Source organism: Bos indicus, chromosome 24 (genome assembly GCF_029378745.1).
Source record: "Bos indicus isolate NIAB-ARS_2022 breed Sahiwal x Tharparkar chromosome 24, NIAB-ARS_B.indTharparkar_mat_pri_1.0, whole genome shotgun sequence".
NCBI classification, from domain to species: domain Eukaryota; kingdom Metazoa; phylum Chordata; class Mammalia; order Artiodactyla; family Bovidae; genus Bos; species Bos indicus.
In genome coordinates, this window is record NC_091783.1 from 46,032,514 (window position 1) to 46,049,459 (window position 16,946).

Below are 16,946 nucleotides of genomic sequence, written 5' to 3' on the forward strand. Positions count from 1 at the left end.
TTTGGAAGATTATGAATCTACTGCACCCCAGGTCGATCCCAGAATCCCCTAGAGGGTCTATGAACCCCATTTAAAGGACTCTGCCTGGGGCATTTATTTCTTTTAGAGAACTATCCTAGCAGACTACACTAGTAGTTAACTTGCTATGATCACTTGTTTCGGTTTGCTTCTGTTACTAAATAAAGAAAGAAAAGAGGTCACCAGCCCTCCAGTTTAGACGTGTTCACTCAGACTCCAGGCACTTCACAGAGGTACACCCAAATTGCTGATTCACTTCTCATAAGAAACACGAGAGAGAAACATTACAAGATACAAACCTATAGTCAAAACCACCTTCTGTAGTCAGTCTAACAGGTTAAGAGCAGTTGTAACACAAATCAACAATCCAGCACAAGTATCCAAGTACCTGTGCTACAAACAGCACCACAAACGGTTAAACAGCCATGCCTCACCTCACAAGCTCTGTGTGCAGTTCTGCTGAAGTCAGGTAAGCAAGGGCGCCAGCCCGGCTCTCTGGCGGCCCTTCACTGCCCTCTGCTGGAACGCGGAGGGCCTTGCTTGCAGCGTGGTGGAAGTCGGCCACCTCTGTCAGGCGCCTCTTCATTTCTTTCAACAAACTGATATGTGCAGGGCTTTGAAAAAACCTCCTTCCAATACAACCATCTATAGGTAACCTTAAAAAATGCAAGCAAAGAGCACACTAGGATCAACACAAGATGCTCTATGTGACACATTACAGTCCATTAACAACCTATTTTATTAATACATATCATTTTTACCTCAATGGTTATAATGAGGCTCCACCAATACAATGCATACAAAAGCAGTTTTTAAAAGAATGAAATCCTATGCAAATTCAAGATACTGTCACCACTTAGAGGTACAAAAGTGATTAAAGACAGAACCTCTTCTTGAACTTGCAATCAGTTGAAAACAGAAGTGATGAAGAATCACCATCTGTATGTTTCAAAGAGGGTGAGTTAAGGGAATGCGAGTGGAGCAGAAACACTGAGCTGGAGCCAGACAGCAATGGTCACCCCAGGCAAGTCCTGGCCTTTGTCCATACCTGCATTACTGTGGGGGCATGAGTGGTAAAGAACCTGCCTCCCAATGCAGGAGATGCAAGAGCCATGGATTTGATCCCTGGGTCGGGAAGATCCCCTGGAGAAGGGCATGGCAACTTACTCCAGTGTTCCTGTCTGGAGAATCCTATGGACAGAGGAGCCTGGGAGGGTACAGTCCATGGGGTCGCAAAGAGTTGGGCACGACTGAAGCGACTTAACACACACACACTAGCAACACAGGTCCCTTCGAACAAGCCCCACCATGGCCACACAAGCGGCCTCAGTGTGGGACTCCAGAGGCTCTCTGATAAACTCCGCACAGTTTCAGGTGTTGTCTTCACCAAACTGGGTATGGGGGTGATGAAGCGAGAGCTGCCCCAAGATACCCTGAACTCAGAAAAGGTCCAGTCTAACAGATGTGAAACAGGAAAGGAGGGAGGCTCTGAGCCAGGGAATGACTCTCATTCCCATGTCACAGTGTGAGAACACAGAGCAGCAGAGCAGGGCAAAGGCAGGAACCGATTCCCTACCACACTGGATACCATACCCATACTGCGGTCCTGGGCGGTGGAGATACAGGAGGAAGAACTTCTGCCAAATGAGTGGCAGAAGAGGATGGTCAGAAGGCGTGAGGAGAGCCTGCTGGGCCCAGCGATAGATCAGCAGCCTCTGGAGGGACGGGACGATGGGGAGCTTCAGCTGAGCCTGGGCTTTCTACAAAAGAGACGGGCTTTGAGCAACCATGTAATGATCACATCTGCAAACGGTCTGCTCTTCCTAAGTGACTCAAATAAAATGCTAACCATTGTGTTTTCGATTCGATACGGAAAAAAAAAAAAGTCATATAAACCTTACTTTTCCAACCCTCTAGCTAACACTTAAACATTCCCAGTAATAAGACACGTGGGGCAGCCTTTTTTCTGTTAAAATTTCACAAACCCCAGAACTGGACTGAGTCCTAAGCATCACTGAGTCTAATCTCATTTCCATGCCTTTCCATTCCTTTCTATGTAAAACACTATAGTGCGAGAATAATATGAAAGCTAAAGTAAATTTTACAAACTTTATCAACGTCTTGAAAACTTAGATTTTAAATGGATGTTCAAGAATGAGAAATACCTTGACAGGCTCTGAAATCCAAAAGCACAGTCTATACTACAGGACCCTAAAATAGAAGGTCTTTAATTCTAAAGACTCATTCCAGTTTTTCTCACACTTAAGCGAGCCTAAGGATCAGCTAGGGAGTTTCTAAAAATAAATTCCTTGTCCCACTCCAGATTCAGAATGTCAGAAGTTGGGGTCCAGGAATCAGATTCTTAACAAGCTCTCTAGGGGATTCTGATGCTCTAAAACAAAGGCAATCCCATTCATACATGCAGTGGACACAGCCTCAAATTATAAAAGTTGTGACTCTTGATGTTACATAAACCTCAGGAAGGAAATATACACTTCAATTCACCATGTTGAGCATTAAACAGTTATTGTGCTTCCCAAACATTCCCAACAAAAGAAAACACAGAAGTCCAAAAGCTACAGGTGAACCCATGAGCATCAAAGCGTGAACCACCTTCTACCCCTCAAATGCAGAACTGTTATTTGCACCTTCAGAGCTTGGTCGGGGGTAAATGCAGAGTTTATAACCAATTCCCCTTCAACAACTCTTCGGAGTTGGGAGTCCTCTTCAAAGATGGATTCCATGTTCAGGACTGTCCATGCAAACCAGACCTGCAAGGATACCAGGCAAACATGAGGGGAACGAGCTCCAGTTCAGACAGGAACACACACCCCAATACTCCACAGACTAACACCTTTGCTATCACAGATTTCAATCAACACATTTATAGTTTCTAGAATTAACAGTCTACACTACAGGACCCTAAAATAGAAGGTCTTTAATTCTATTTCTACTTGTACAACAGATATAAATTTATATAAAATAGGCTATTGAAAAACATTAAATTCCTTTGGAAAAGCTATTTTAGTTATTGCCCTTAAGATGTTTTCCATTCACCAGGGGAGACAAGACTAATATGTAAGTAACCAAAATGTAAAGTGACAAGTGTGAGTGTTGAATCAGAGGTCAAGCGCTATGGGAAACTAGAGAAGGGAGGTGGGATCAGAGAAGATAAATGTATCAGACAAGGAGGCAGAGAGGAAGGCATGTCTGATAAGACAATCAGCTCAGCAAAAGATGGAAATGCCAGAGATATATGCAGATAGCAACATGGAGTTTGCCTCAGCTGGATCCCAAGAGGTATGAGGAAGAGCAGGAGTAAGACTGTGACAGGAAGTTGAAGAATGCTCCTACTGAGTTAAGTGATAAAACAAAGACAGAATCGGACACACAGAGTCCAAGAGGTGGTAATAATGATAAAAACAATGTGGTGAATTAAATGATGATAACAATAAAAACAACCAACACCTAGTAACAACATGACATCATTTGACTGTTGAGGACTCTGAGGACAAACAGTAAGCCAGTTTCCAAGGCACAGGGCTAGCAAATGGCACAACCGAGGCTGAGTCCCGGGCAGTCTGGCTCCAGCATCTTAACCCTTCTGTCCTGCTGCTGGGCAAGCTCTGCAGTCAGGCAGCTGGAGTTTTGATAACAAGCTATCTGATCCTAAGCCAGCCACTTGACTCTGATAAACCTCAGTTAATGCCCCTGTGAAACAGGAATAGCAACAGAACAACCTCAACAGAGGGCTACTGTGAGGATTAAATGAAAAGCATTCTTATGTAAGTGCTGAATAGATGTTAGATATTTTAGGCTATTAGTAATGTAGGTAAGGATAATAACAATACTAGAGTATACAGAGATAACAAGTGATCCACAGCAGGTTGCCTACCTGAGTGGGCGTGGCCAAGCCCTCCACAAAGGAAGGAGTGATGTTGCCTGCCAGGATCCAGCTCACCAAAGAGGAGAGCAGACTCCGGTCACAGTGGTAGCCCAAGGCATTCTACACCAGGGAGAGCATGTGGAGCAAAGAGAGGCGGCTTTTAAAAAACAGAACCAACGAGCTTTTCAAGAGTACAGCAATTATCTTATGCCAGTGGACAATTCAGGTAAGATACAGAGTTCAGTAATTAGTCTACCAGCAGTGATAATCCCACATCATAGGCAAATGTAATGAATGAGCAGGGCTCCTCCTAGGGTGTCCTTCTTTGGCTTTATAAGGATCCATGCTAGCAGACCATGGTTTCTGGATAAGACACCATTAAGGCAGGGCTTTAAAAAGGCAGTGGGCACAGAGCAGCACTGAGAAGGATACATGTGGGGAGCCTCCTTAGAAGGTTACTTTCTAGCTGATGACAAAGATAAATTCCACAACAGCTTTACCTTATGTTGCTGGTAGAGCAATTTCTGCACACAGTCTTCTTGCCTCAACTGAAAAGCTGTTTTACACAAATGGTCCATGAGGAAGAGGATGGGTTGTTCCCGGTACCAAAGATGTTGGCTTATGAGAGCCTGAACCCAGAACTCCAATACAGCTACCGGGCCCACCTCATTGGGCTGAGTGCTTACAGAAATGTGGGCCTATGGAGAAAGGACTCAGGTGATGACAAAAATAATAACCAGCCTCCCACCCTTAAAACACAAATACAATAACATCTAGCTCCACTACAAAACCCAGATCTGCTGCCTTCCTTGGCCAAAAGCACTGTGCCAAGGGTTCTGAAATGACCGAAACACACAGACGTGCTAGCACCAGGGGCATCTGATTAGGAAGGCAGGCGAGGGTACATTTAGGGGCTGGTGGGACCCTGACCTGAATCATGCTGTTGAGAAGCTTCACATTGTCCCCGTGGCTGGCCCCTGTCAGGTGCTGCGCCACCTTGTGGGTGACCTGCTGCGTGACACCCTGGGGGACACCGCTGTCCAAGTGCAGGAACAGGAGGAGGTGCGACAGAAACCTGCGGAGCACACAGGGCAACTGGTTACCTCCGGTTCGGAAGCCAACAGAATCTCCAGTGGCTAACTACTGATGAGAAACCGGAAAACACTGACATGGTCCCATCTTTAGACTAAAGCTCTATTCAGGGATTCTGATAAAAACCTTCAGGAATTTCAGAAGAATCAAGTTTTCCAGTTTGACATGGGTTAAATCTACCCACCTATAAGCGTGCAGTGAACAGGTCTAGGACACATAAACCTATGCAAGTTAAAGAGCATTAGAGGGAAAACACCCAAAGCACCACTCCATCCCCCTTCCCACTCCCACTGACAAAAGCAGAGATGTCTGCAGAATCACCCTGCAATCTTTCACTGGGTGTCAATTTCACACAAGGTGGCGTATCAGCCACTGGGCAGCGGGGGTGGGGGATGTATGTGTGTGCAGGTATCATAATTCAGTTACAGACCCGTTTCCTGGGTGCGCCAGGCTGCATCCTCACCTAGGGCCTTTGCCTCTGCTGGGTTTTCTATCTGAAACACTTCCCCCACACCTTACCTGACAAAGTCCTACGCGGCCCTCACCTCTCATCTGCAATGTCCCCTCCTCAGAGGAGACTTCCTGACCCCCTCCCTGCACCTAAAACATGTCTGACCCATTAACCTCTCCCACAGCACCACTGTTTCCCTTCATGGCTCTTAGAACTGGGAACTGCACCCTGAGGATGTGATAACTTCCTGTGTGTCTGCAATGCCCGGCCTGCGTGCAGATGGTGGCAGTGCAGAGGTTACTGCTGAGTGAGGGAGCGTCCCACTTCACAGCTGGCACGATGCAGGCCAAACTCCACTCGAGTGGAAAAGAAAAGCTGTGACAGGCCCGGCACAATGCAGCCCTGTAAGAGTTTGGAGAGCAGAGCTCGTGTGAGCATTCGAGGGCAGAGATACAGAGGTGTGAGCACTGGAAACGGAGCCTAGGATTCACCTTCACTCAAAACTCAGCATTGGGAGGGAGGGCGGCAGAATAGACCATTCAATCTAATTTTAAACTCCCAAAATCACAAAAACCTAAAGGCAATTTATTAAAATGTTTCCAAGCAGGCATTGAACCTCCAGCATATCACTTAATCCTTACACTCAGCCTGTTTGAGAAAGAATATTATCTCATCAAACAAATAAAGAATGGAGGCTCTGACAGTGAAGGAACTCACCTGTCCACATGAGAGTGATGGGGTGAGGATACGCCTCGCACACGAGCACCCTGAAAGCCACGTGCTAACCAGAACACGAGTGGCCTCAGACCTGCCCGGCGCCTAGAATGCTGGTTTCACAAAAAACAGGTCCCAAGTTCCTAATGCATTCTTTCTAAGGCAGAATATCTGGGGGAGGAGCTGGGACTCCATACTTAATAAGCTCTCGGTTGAGTCTCATCCCCCCAAGTCTGTGACACGCTGTTGAAATGACACCCAATGGGAAAACTGTAGTGTCCCCCTCGTGCCTCTGGACACACCGCCTGCCCCTGCCATCAGGCCTCCTCGTCGGGCCTCACCTCCGCCTTCCTCACTCTTCCAAAGGCCACAGCCAGATGGCCTCCTCCCAGCTCCCTCCTGCCGTGCTCCTCCCCAGCCTGGCCTTGTCCAGCCCCTCCTATCACCCCCACGGATACTGAAAAGGCCAGGTTCTCTCCACTGGCCTACAGGCGCTCCAAAGCTCAATTAGAAACCCACCTCTTCCACAAAGTCGTATCTGTGGGCCACCTGTTGTTTCTGTTCGCCAAGTAGCCTGTCTCACTTCTAGTAACACCACCTCTCGTCAGGGGAACTGTCCTTGCTCCACACCAGAGTTGTGGGAGGGAGGGACTTTCAATACAGGATCCCTGTACACCATCCTCCCAGGACTGGGCAAACCCACGGACACAGCAACAGGCACAGGGAGAGCAAATGAGTCAGACCAATCGGGAATTGTTATAAGGAATAATGATAAAGAAAAACATTTGCCTTTGCCTAGTTCTCTCTGTGGCCATGTAGTTTCACTCCCCTAGAGAAAGTACACCTGCAAGAGAAGGCCTGAAAGAGACAGAAGCAGGGCCAAGGGACCTGGGAGGGCAGACACACACAGAGAAGCACTAACCCGCCGCCTCTCAGCTTTGCAACTACTGCCATGTCGGGACGGCTAGTTACCGGGAAGGGCTCTCCTGTGCACTGTGGAATGTTTAATACCACCTCTGGCCTCTATCCACCAGGTATCGGTAGCAGCTTCCCTCAATCGTCCCCTAAATCCCCTTCTCCCAACCACCTGCCCTACCTGCTCCAGTCCCAACCAGGCTGTGACAACAAAAATGATCTCTTGTTGTTTAGTCACTAAGCTGTGTCCGCTCCTTGCAATCCCATGGACTGTAGCCCTCCAGGCTCCCCCAACCATGGGATTTCCCAGGCAAGAATATTGGAATGGGTTTCCTCCTCCAGGGGATCTTCCCAACCCAGGGATGGAAGGCACAGCTCCTGCACTGCAGGCAGATTCTTTACCGCTGAGCCACACTCATCTCTAGACAACATCAAGTGTCCCCTGAGGGTCAAAACTCCACAAGTTGAGAACCACCACTTCAGAATGAATGACCTGATGTTATCATGAGCCTTGTTTCCTAATCACAGGAGCCAATACAGTCCTTCCTGGAAACGGGTACGTACTGGATTCTCACCATGTGCAACTAAGAATCTTAATTCATACTCATCCTTAATTCTTTTCCTCCCTAAGCAGCTATTTTTTACCATGATTCCATATACTTTTGCCATATACAGACTAGCCTTAAACCCACAGGGGTATGGGTATTAATGCTCCCATGCACTTAAAAATTGACGTATAACTTTTGACTGCCCCCAAAACTTAACTATTAATAGCTTACTGCTGACCAGAAGCCTTACCAACAACATAAACAGTCAATTAACACTTATTTTATGCTGTATGTATTATATACTATATTCTTATCATAAAGTAAGTTAAAGAAAATGTTATGAAAATCATAAGGAAGAGAAAATACATTTACACTGATACTGTAAGCTTACATCATCTGTTTACAAGGCGAACCATCTGTCAGCACCTACATCAATACTGCCTTATATGCTATAAAATCCTGTAGATGCTACACCTATTAACACCAAACAAAAATGAAAAGACAGTGTGAAAATTCACATTGACTTAACAGGTATAATAACAATTCATGCATTAATAATAAAGAAGCAGCAATATGACTGTTCTATGGTAGCCTAGTATAATCAATATGACAGTTTCAAAATTATCTAGCCTGTATACTAATGAATGATTTGTTACAAAAAATTTAATCACAGAGTATGACAGTCATATTCATAATACAGTACTGTAAACATTACATTAAGAACCACTTATCTGTGATAACAGGTAGATTCACCATTTCTCCAATTATGAGAGAGAAGCATAATGTACAGTAGTGTAATTCTTTGAAAGCAAAGGTATACAACAGTAAGAAAACTAACACATTACTAATCTTATATTAAATGTCACTCACCTCATGCCTATGCAAGGAGAGGTTATTCATTTTAACACTAGTCTTGCACGGCGCATACTACATGATGAATACTTAGCTGATGAGGATGATGAATGAAAACGTCTCATACAGTTCCTGCCATACAGTTGTCAGATTTTCACACAAAGACACACACATGCCCAACAGGTAAGTTTATCAGTGTAGAGTATTACGACTATTTACTGTTCGTTAAGTGGAAGTGGATCATCATAAAAGTCTTTATCTTCATTATCGTCACACTGAGCAGGCTGAGGAGGAGGAAAAGGAGGGGTCGGTCTTGCTGTCTCAGGGGTGGCAGAGGCGGAGGAAGTAGAGGAGGTGGAAGGGGAAGAGGAGAGGCAGGCACACTCAGCGTAACTTTAGAGAAATACACTAAAATTTCTGACTTCTTTGCTTTTTCATTTCTTCCAAAATATTTCTATATAGTATCAGTCCTCCTTCCCCATTTGCTTTAATTCAGAGCCTGATTCATAGAAGGGTTCGTGTGTAAGAGGTCATGATCAGTCTTCAGAGATCGGAACCTTCTGCCAAACTGTCCACTGTTAACTGTTTTCTGGCACTGCTTCTTCCTCATCATCCGGTACTGGCTCAGAAGCACCCATGTCAGTCAAGTCATCTTCTGTTAACTCCTCTGGAATGGTGTCTATTAGCTCTTGAATTTCTGCAAGATCCATTTCTTGAAACCCTTCCCCCACCCCCAGCCCCACCTTCTTTGCCATATCCACAATCCCTTTCATGATTTCCTTGACTGTCTCTGTCATAAATCATGAAGTCATGCACAACCTCTGAACACACTTTTCTCCAACAGGAATTTATTGTTTGGGGCTGATGGCTTTCAGGGTTTTTTTCCTTTCTTTTTTAATGTTTGTTTATTTGGCTGCGCTAGGTTATCAGTTGAGGCATGTGGGATCTTTTGCTGTAACATGTGAACTCTTAGTTGCAGCATGTGGGATCTGTTTCCCTGAATAGGAATCGAACCTGGGCCCCCTGCATTGGGAGCACAAAGTCTTAGCCAGTGAAACATCAAGGAAGTTCCTTTTCATGCTTGTTTCTATAACAACAATGGCATCTTAAATGGCATAATCCTTCCAGATTTTCATGATTTTCTTTCTACTAGGGTTCTCTTCCATAGCGTTGACAACTATTTCCATAAAGTACTATGTATAATGAGCCTTAAAGGTCCTTATGACCTCCTAATATACAAACTGAATTAGAGATGGTATGTTTGAGGGCAAACAGATCACTACTATGCCTTCAGTGTTGAACTCATGAGGTTCTGTATGTTCAGCATCAAAAAAAGTTCAAAAAGGAGTCCTTTACTGTCAAGGCAGACAAAGTTTGAAGGAACTAATCAAGAAAAAGGGTTCTCTCTACCCAGGCCTTCTTGTACAACCAAAAGACTGGGAGCTAGTGTTTATCTTTTCCCTTCAAGGCTCGGGGGTCAACAGGTTTACAGATAAGGGCAGTCTTGACGGTAATCCCAATTGCATTTACACAAAACAGCAGAATTACCATATCCCTTCCTGCCTTCAATCCTGATGCCTGTTTCCCTTCCTTCCTTGCTAACAAATGTCCTTTGTAGCATTTTTTTTCCAGAATAGGGCATTTCATCTGCATTAAAAACCTGTTCAGGCAGAGATCCTTTCTCCTCAATGATATTTGTAATGGCATCTGCTGCCTCAGTCGACAGAAGCTGCTTCTCCTGTTATCTTGACGTTTTAAAGCCAAACTACTTTCTAAAATTATCAAACCATCTTCTGCTGGAACTGAATTCTCCAGCTTTAGCGGCTTCACCTTCCTTTTGCTTTAAGTTGTCATATAACAACTTTGACTTTTCCCTAATCACATTAGGACCTATATGTATGTCTTTCTTAGAGCCATCCTGTGCTCAAATAAAAGCTGTACTTTCAATGAGATAAAAAGGCGTTTCACAAAAAGTGCAATGTTTCAGCACCTGCTGGTAGAGCTGCAGTGACAGCTTCATGAATTTCCTTTTCTTTCTTTTTACAATGGTCCCTACACCCGATTCATTTATCTTGAAATGACAGGCAATGCAGCTGCAGACCTCAATCCATGGTACATATCAAGCAATTCAACTTTTTCTTGTAATGTCATGACTTTTCTCTGCTTCTTGGGAGCACTTTCAAAATCATTAGAGGTCCCCTGGTGTTATTTAAGGCTTACAAATACTGCACTAAACACAATGAAAACGATTCGAGAACTGGTCACTTTTTACTGTGATGCACCATTTACTGGAGAAACAACTGCTCACTTGGGAGATGATCAGCGTCACACTGCGTGTCAGGTGGGTACTCACTTGAGCGCACCCTGAGAGCAACAGGCGCGTGCGTGCATGCTCAGTCATGCCTAACTCTTTGCGACCCCATGGACTGTAGCCCTCTAGGCTCTTCTGCCCATGGGATTTCTCCAGGCAAGAATACTAAGGTGGGTTGCCATTTCCTCCTCCAGGGAATCTTCCCCACCCAGGGATTGAACCCACATCTCCTGTGTCTTCTGCGTTGCAGATGGATTCTTTACCTCAAAGCCATCTGGAAGTCCAACAGGAGCTGGCTACAAAATTATTACAGCAGTACAGAATGTACTAGTTAATTTATGCAGCTATAAATTAATACTGTATCTTTAGGTTTGTTTCTACTTCTGTCAACTGTGAATGGCATCATGTATGATCTCTGCTTGTCTGTTTAACTGTTGATAAGTTTTAACTTTTTATAATGGATTTATGTTTATGTTATGGTAGGAGATGATAAACTAGTATCCAGATATATTTTACTCATTCATGCATACTTTTTTCAACATTTGTAGGCTACATAGTTCATCTGTGAATTTTTTCAAATTGTCACAAATCTCCAAAAAGTTTTCCAGTACATTTATTGAAAAATATCCTACACAGTTCAATTCTGTGTGATTCAAGGGTCCACTGTAATGCGAATGCAACCTGTACACCCTGCCATGGCCTTGCCAGTATTTTGTTTCATAACTTTGTGATTACCTCAAAAGTCTTATTTTCTCACAAGATTATGAATGTCTCATGTGATGGGCACCTTTCTTTGTATCTTCTCTGTTTGTAATACTGCCCCATACACACTGCAATTAAAGGCAATATGTTTTGTTACTGTTACAATAGCAAAGTCATTTGCTGCTCAAGGTCAGAAGCACTATTCCCAGTCTCAGGGAAACAGCCACCCTTTTCAATACTATAAGCTATCAAGCAATCCAGAATGAAATGACAAAAGGAAGTATCTTTCATAACAGTAAAACTGGGATCATTATTAGAGTCTTCATTCATCACTCTGCATTCTCAACTAGGCAGGAAGCTTTCTGCTTCATAAGAAATACAGGATTGAAATATCATTGCCTATATTATATTTGAAAAACCAGAGGACACAGTCATTTTATATTTGCTGTGCTGTTCTCCACTTACTGCTCATTCTTTAGAAGGTAATACTGGCAAGGGTAGAACAAAGGCAGAATCTTATCCAGGACATGGACCACTGTTCTCAAATGCCTCGACTGGACCAGAATTCCCAAGAGTGGGATGCCTTCTGCACAGAACTTCTCAATGCTATGGAAAAAGAAAAAAGCAATGAGCATATAAGGTAATCAGTTCATAAAATGATATCCTTTTAATGCATCATCAGCCTACAAGCTACCCGGATTATCTCAGGTCTCCAACACATTTATACAGAGCCAAATTTCACACACAAATGCTACAATCATAACCCCAGGAGGAAGCAGCTTGGGGTGGAGAAACGTATGAGAGAGGTTAAGAGGTACAAACTTCAAATTGCAAAATAAATGAGTTATGGGTATGAAATGTACAGTGTGGGAAATATAGTCAATAACTATGTAATATTTTTTAATGGTAACATATCATAACCAGACTTATCAGGTGATCAGTTATAAATGTATAGAAATACTGAATCCCTATGTTGTATAATAGGAGCTAACAGTGTTGCAAGTAAATTATATTTCAAAAACAAACAAACAAGCTCATAGAAAAAGAGATGAAATTTGTAGTTACCAGAGGCCAAGGGTGACGAGGCAAGGGGTAGTCAGGGAAGGTGGAGAGGAGGGGAATTAGGTGAAGATGGTCAAAAGGTGCAATCTTCCAGTTATCAAATCAGTAATGTAATGTACAACATGTTAAGTGTAAGTAACACTGTTGTATATTATACATAACAGTTTTTAAGGGAGTAAACCCCAAGAGTCTTCATCACAAGAAAAAAATATATTTCTAGTCTTTAATTTTATATCTATATGAGATGATGGATGTCCACTAAACTTGTGATAATTACTTCATGATGTATATAAGTCAAATCATTATGCTGACAGCCAGGACATGGAAGCAAATTAGATGTCCGTCTATAGATGAATGGATAAAGAAGATGTGGTAAATATATACAATGAAATATCACACAACCATAAAAAGAAATGAATTTGAGCCAGTTGAACTGAGGTGGATAAACCTAAAGCCTGTCATACAGAGTGAAGTCAGTCAGAAAGAAGAAAACAAATACCATATATTAATGCATATATAGAGAATCTAGAAAACTAGTACTGATAAAAAACTATTTGCAGGTAAGGAATGGAGATGCAGATGCACAGAATGGACTTGTGGACAGAGCGGGGGAAGGAGAGGGAGGGACAAACTGAGAAAGCAGCATTGACGTACACACACCATCATGTGTGAAAGAGACAGCTGGTGGGAAGCTGCTCTAAGACACAGGGAGCCCAGCCTGGTGCTCGGTGATGACCCAGAGGGGTGGGATGGGGGAAGGGGAGGGAGGCTCCGCAGGGAGGGGATATATATATACATAGTTATGACTGATTTGTGTCGTTGTACAACAGAAACCAACATAACATTGTAAAGCAATGTTCCTCTAGTTAAAAAAATTTTTTTAAATCGTTATGCTGTACATCTTAAACTTATAGACTGCTGTATGTAAATTATATCTCAAAAAAAAAAAAAAAATAAATTATATCTCAATAAAACTAGAAGAAAAAAAAGAAATATCTATGAAGCAGAAGTTCTGGCAATACAAATATAAACAAGACAATACCCGTACCACGCCCCTACCACCAAGAAACAGAGCCCCTCAAGGAGGGGGAGGTGATCGCGTATTAATGTGGTGAGCATGCTCCTCAGAGGGCACAGGTGCTGCAGCGCAGGATCTCCAGCACCGTGTGCACCGATCACCGGGGGAAGGTGAGCACCACCACTCTGCTCCTTAGCCCAGGGCGTCTTCTCTAATTAAGACTCCTCTCCAAAGCTTAGCTCCTCCATGATGGTATCCTGCTCTAGGGATCTCTCCTTCTTTTACCTTTTCTCTGCCCATACTCATAATAAGTTCTCAGTCTAAGCTGTACATTAAGAATCACCTGGAGAACTGGCCCCCAGAACAATTAGATCAGGATTCTCACTCTCTTCCCCATATTGGTAATTAGAATCACCACAAAGGTGATTCTAAAGGGTGGTCAAGATTAAGAACCAGTGCTCTATTTGTATCATCCAGCCCATCATCAGATCTTCCCTGGTGGCTAAGACGGTAAAGAATCCGCCTGCAATGCAGGAGACCTCAGTTCCATCCCTGGGTTGGGAGGATCCCCTGGAGAAGGGAAGGGCTACCTACTCCAGTATTCGTGCCTAGAGAATTCCATGGACAGAGAAGCCAGGCGGGCTACAGTCCAATGTGTCATAAAGAACAGACATGACTGAGCGATTTTCATGGCCCATGATTATATTGTTCAGTACCGCCAACTGTTCTGTATCTCTACTTCATAGCGTAGGCTGAACACTAACAGCTCACATGACAACTGGCATCCCACTGAAAATACATTGAATGGGCAATAACATATTGAAAGCAGATGCTAGAAAGGTGCTACAGTTAATCTAAAACACAAGAATCACAAAGTAGGGGTAAAAGAGGTTTTAGAAAAATTGACAGGCTAGAAAAAATTAATACACTGTAGCAAAATGATCTTTAAAGAAAAGGATTTTTAACCAACTCAATATTCATGCCTTCAGTCACTTACTGCACCAGATTCAGTCTTCATCATTTGGGAATATTAAAAGACAAATACGGTTCCTGAGTCCCAACCTCATAGAATATCTTCAGTAAAATTAAGCAGACCCTACATGACACTGTGATAAATACTGTAGCGGAAGAAGCCGACACAGCTACGGGCTCATACAAGAGAAGCGCTTGACTTGATCAGGCAGTTCATCCCTTTGGTGGGCTCAGCCCTTCAGCTAGGAAGCCTGAGATGGGCTGCCATCACTTGAAATAAAACTCAGCACAGGTGACCAACTATTTTTATTTGGTCATTATTCTGAGGAAGAGACTCTGTCTACTGCTGACATACACATTCCAGTCTAGGTGAAGGTCTAACTCTCTTCATAATGCACCCAGGTGATTTTCTGTCACAAATCCATCCTACATGAATTTGGGCAGCATTCACCCTTGGTAAGCTATTAACTGAGGCTCATCATTTGGCCCTGATTACCCCTAGACAGATCTGAATGAGGCCTCAGACCTTGGGATATGAAAAATGAAGTTGGGGGAAGCACTGACTACAAGGTTCGGCAACCCTAGAAGTTCAACCCAAACACTGTACCTGTGGCCCACAGCCGTCATAGCTAAGGCCAGATAACAGCCAATGGGCATGCCCGCCTTCACAGCCTTCAAGAGAGGATGAAACGTGGGTGACTCTGTCATTTCTGGCACAGTGCTGGAGAAGGGAACAGCTGCACAATTCTGCTGTATTCCATAATCATTTTTGTGCAGTTTTAACCTCAAAATCAAGTTCCAGGCCCACTGGTTAAATGAGGTCTCAGGTGTCTCTCCATATCGAACGATACTGGCCAAATATGAAACCTAAAACATTTATTTTAAACCACATTATTCACATAACCATTAAATTAGTAAGCTCACCCACCCCTCTCTCTTTGTGATCAATAATGCCCTCAAAAGAAAGGACACAATGTGTACTGATACTCAGTATTTATAGCACTAAATTTAAGCATTTCTCACTCATAACTGAACACTTCTGCTTATTTCCTAGTCACTTTGTGAACCTGATCAGGGTCAGCTCGAGCAAGAGTAATAATACGAAAGTTGGTATGCAACGGGTGTGCTGGTAAATAAATTTAACAACAAGTTGGAGTTCAGGGGTTCATTTATAGGGTTTGCCAACTCTGGTAGTTAAAAAAAAAAAAAAAAACTCCCACCATGGTCAACTTCAAGCCACCAAAGATTAACAGCCAGGCTTCAGAGTTCTTAAAAATGTAATAACCACTTCTCCCGAGCCAGTGCAAGCCAGCACCAGCCCACCACTGTAGATCAACTCAAATTCCACAATATTAAAATGGTCATATATAGACTACTTCTTAAAGAAAAATCTTTTTTCATCCATAGAACTCAATTTCAATATCTGAAATTGCCAGAAATGTTCTTAGGAAACCTAAGAGTAAATACTGTAATTTTATCCACCCAAGTCATTTATAATAAAGACTTATGTCCTCAATACAGAAAAGAAGGAAATACCTGCTTCATACTTTCAGAAAGAAGCCCAGCATATGGTTTCTGTGCGAGATACTTCTGGTATGCTTCAAGAATCATTAAAGCGATTTCAGCATGGACTGCTTGATCCAGATGAAGAGACACCTTTTAAAGAGAAAAATAATCACAAACATGTCATCTTGATTTTTTTTTGTTATTATACCTTTGAACTGAAAGATTAGTTAGGATAAAAAAAAATCCTGGATGCAGAAGCTAAATTTTCCAAAGCTCACATTCCTTAACAATGAAATTATAAAATGGAAATAGGAAAAAAAATTTAAATCTTTAAAGAACCACTACACTGCACCAGTTAGGTGCATCATCACCAACTCCAGTTATAAAAGGTATCTTTGAATGCAACTCCCAATCCCCACTCTAAAATCTCTATAAATACTTTAGGTTACAAGTTTAAAGGCACTGTTAAGAATCAGGAAGATGTTTAACTATTATTAACAAAACAAGAAGGTAATAATTTAAGTCTACATTCCCTTTTCTTCTGTCATCAGTGAAAATATTAAAAATACTCAACAACACAGGTAAAATACTCCTTCAGGAGCTTGAAGTTGCCTACCAATTCTCCCACCCAATCTTCCTTTGCATCTGACATAACACATTCCTTAATCCTCTCAGAGAAGAGGACTTTCCAAACACTAAGAAAAGAGCAAGGAGACGCTGAGGACTGGACTCTGCATGCAGCTCTCTGGGAGAGGAGGGTGGGGGCTTCTGTTTACAAGTCAGAGAAGGCGAAGGTGGAAAAGAGTCTCCTGCAGCTCTCACTGACCAGCACTTAAGAGAGAGAAGACCCAGCTGAGCCCATGAGCAGACCAGATGGTTAGGGACAGGCTGGGGAGAAA

General features: G+C 43.1%; 1 protein-coding gene across 2 annotated transcripts in view; it reads right to left on the minus strand.

Moving 5' to 3' along the window:
* The window catches only part of EPG5 (ectopic P-granules 5 autophagy tethering factor), a 129,614-nt gene that overhangs the window by 73,359 nt on the left and 39,309 nt on the right, over positions 1 to 16,946 (minus strand). For both annotated transcript variants that reach the window (XM_070778986.1, XM_019986709.2), the window contains exons 15-23: positions 16,078 to 16,197; positions 15,149 to 15,408; positions 11,955 to 12,095; positions 4,835 to 4,979; positions 4,405 to 4,602; positions 3,914 to 4,024; positions 2,667 to 2,789; positions 1,612 to 1,778; positions 453 to 674 (exon numbers count right to left, since the gene is read on the minus strand). In XM_070778986.1, coding sequence (XP_070635087.1) covers positions 453 to 674; positions 1,612 to 1,778; positions 2,667 to 2,789; positions 3,914 to 4,024; positions 4,405 to 4,602; positions 4,835 to 4,979; positions 11,955 to 12,095; positions 15,149 to 15,408; positions 16,078 to 16,197 — 1,487 coding nt within the window. The remainder of the gene's footprint in view (positions 1 to 452; positions 675 to 1,611; positions 1,779 to 2,666; positions 2,790 to 3,913; positions 4,025 to 4,404; positions 4,603 to 4,834; positions 4,980 to 11,954; positions 12,096 to 15,148; positions 15,409 to 16,077; positions 16,198 to 16,946) is intronic.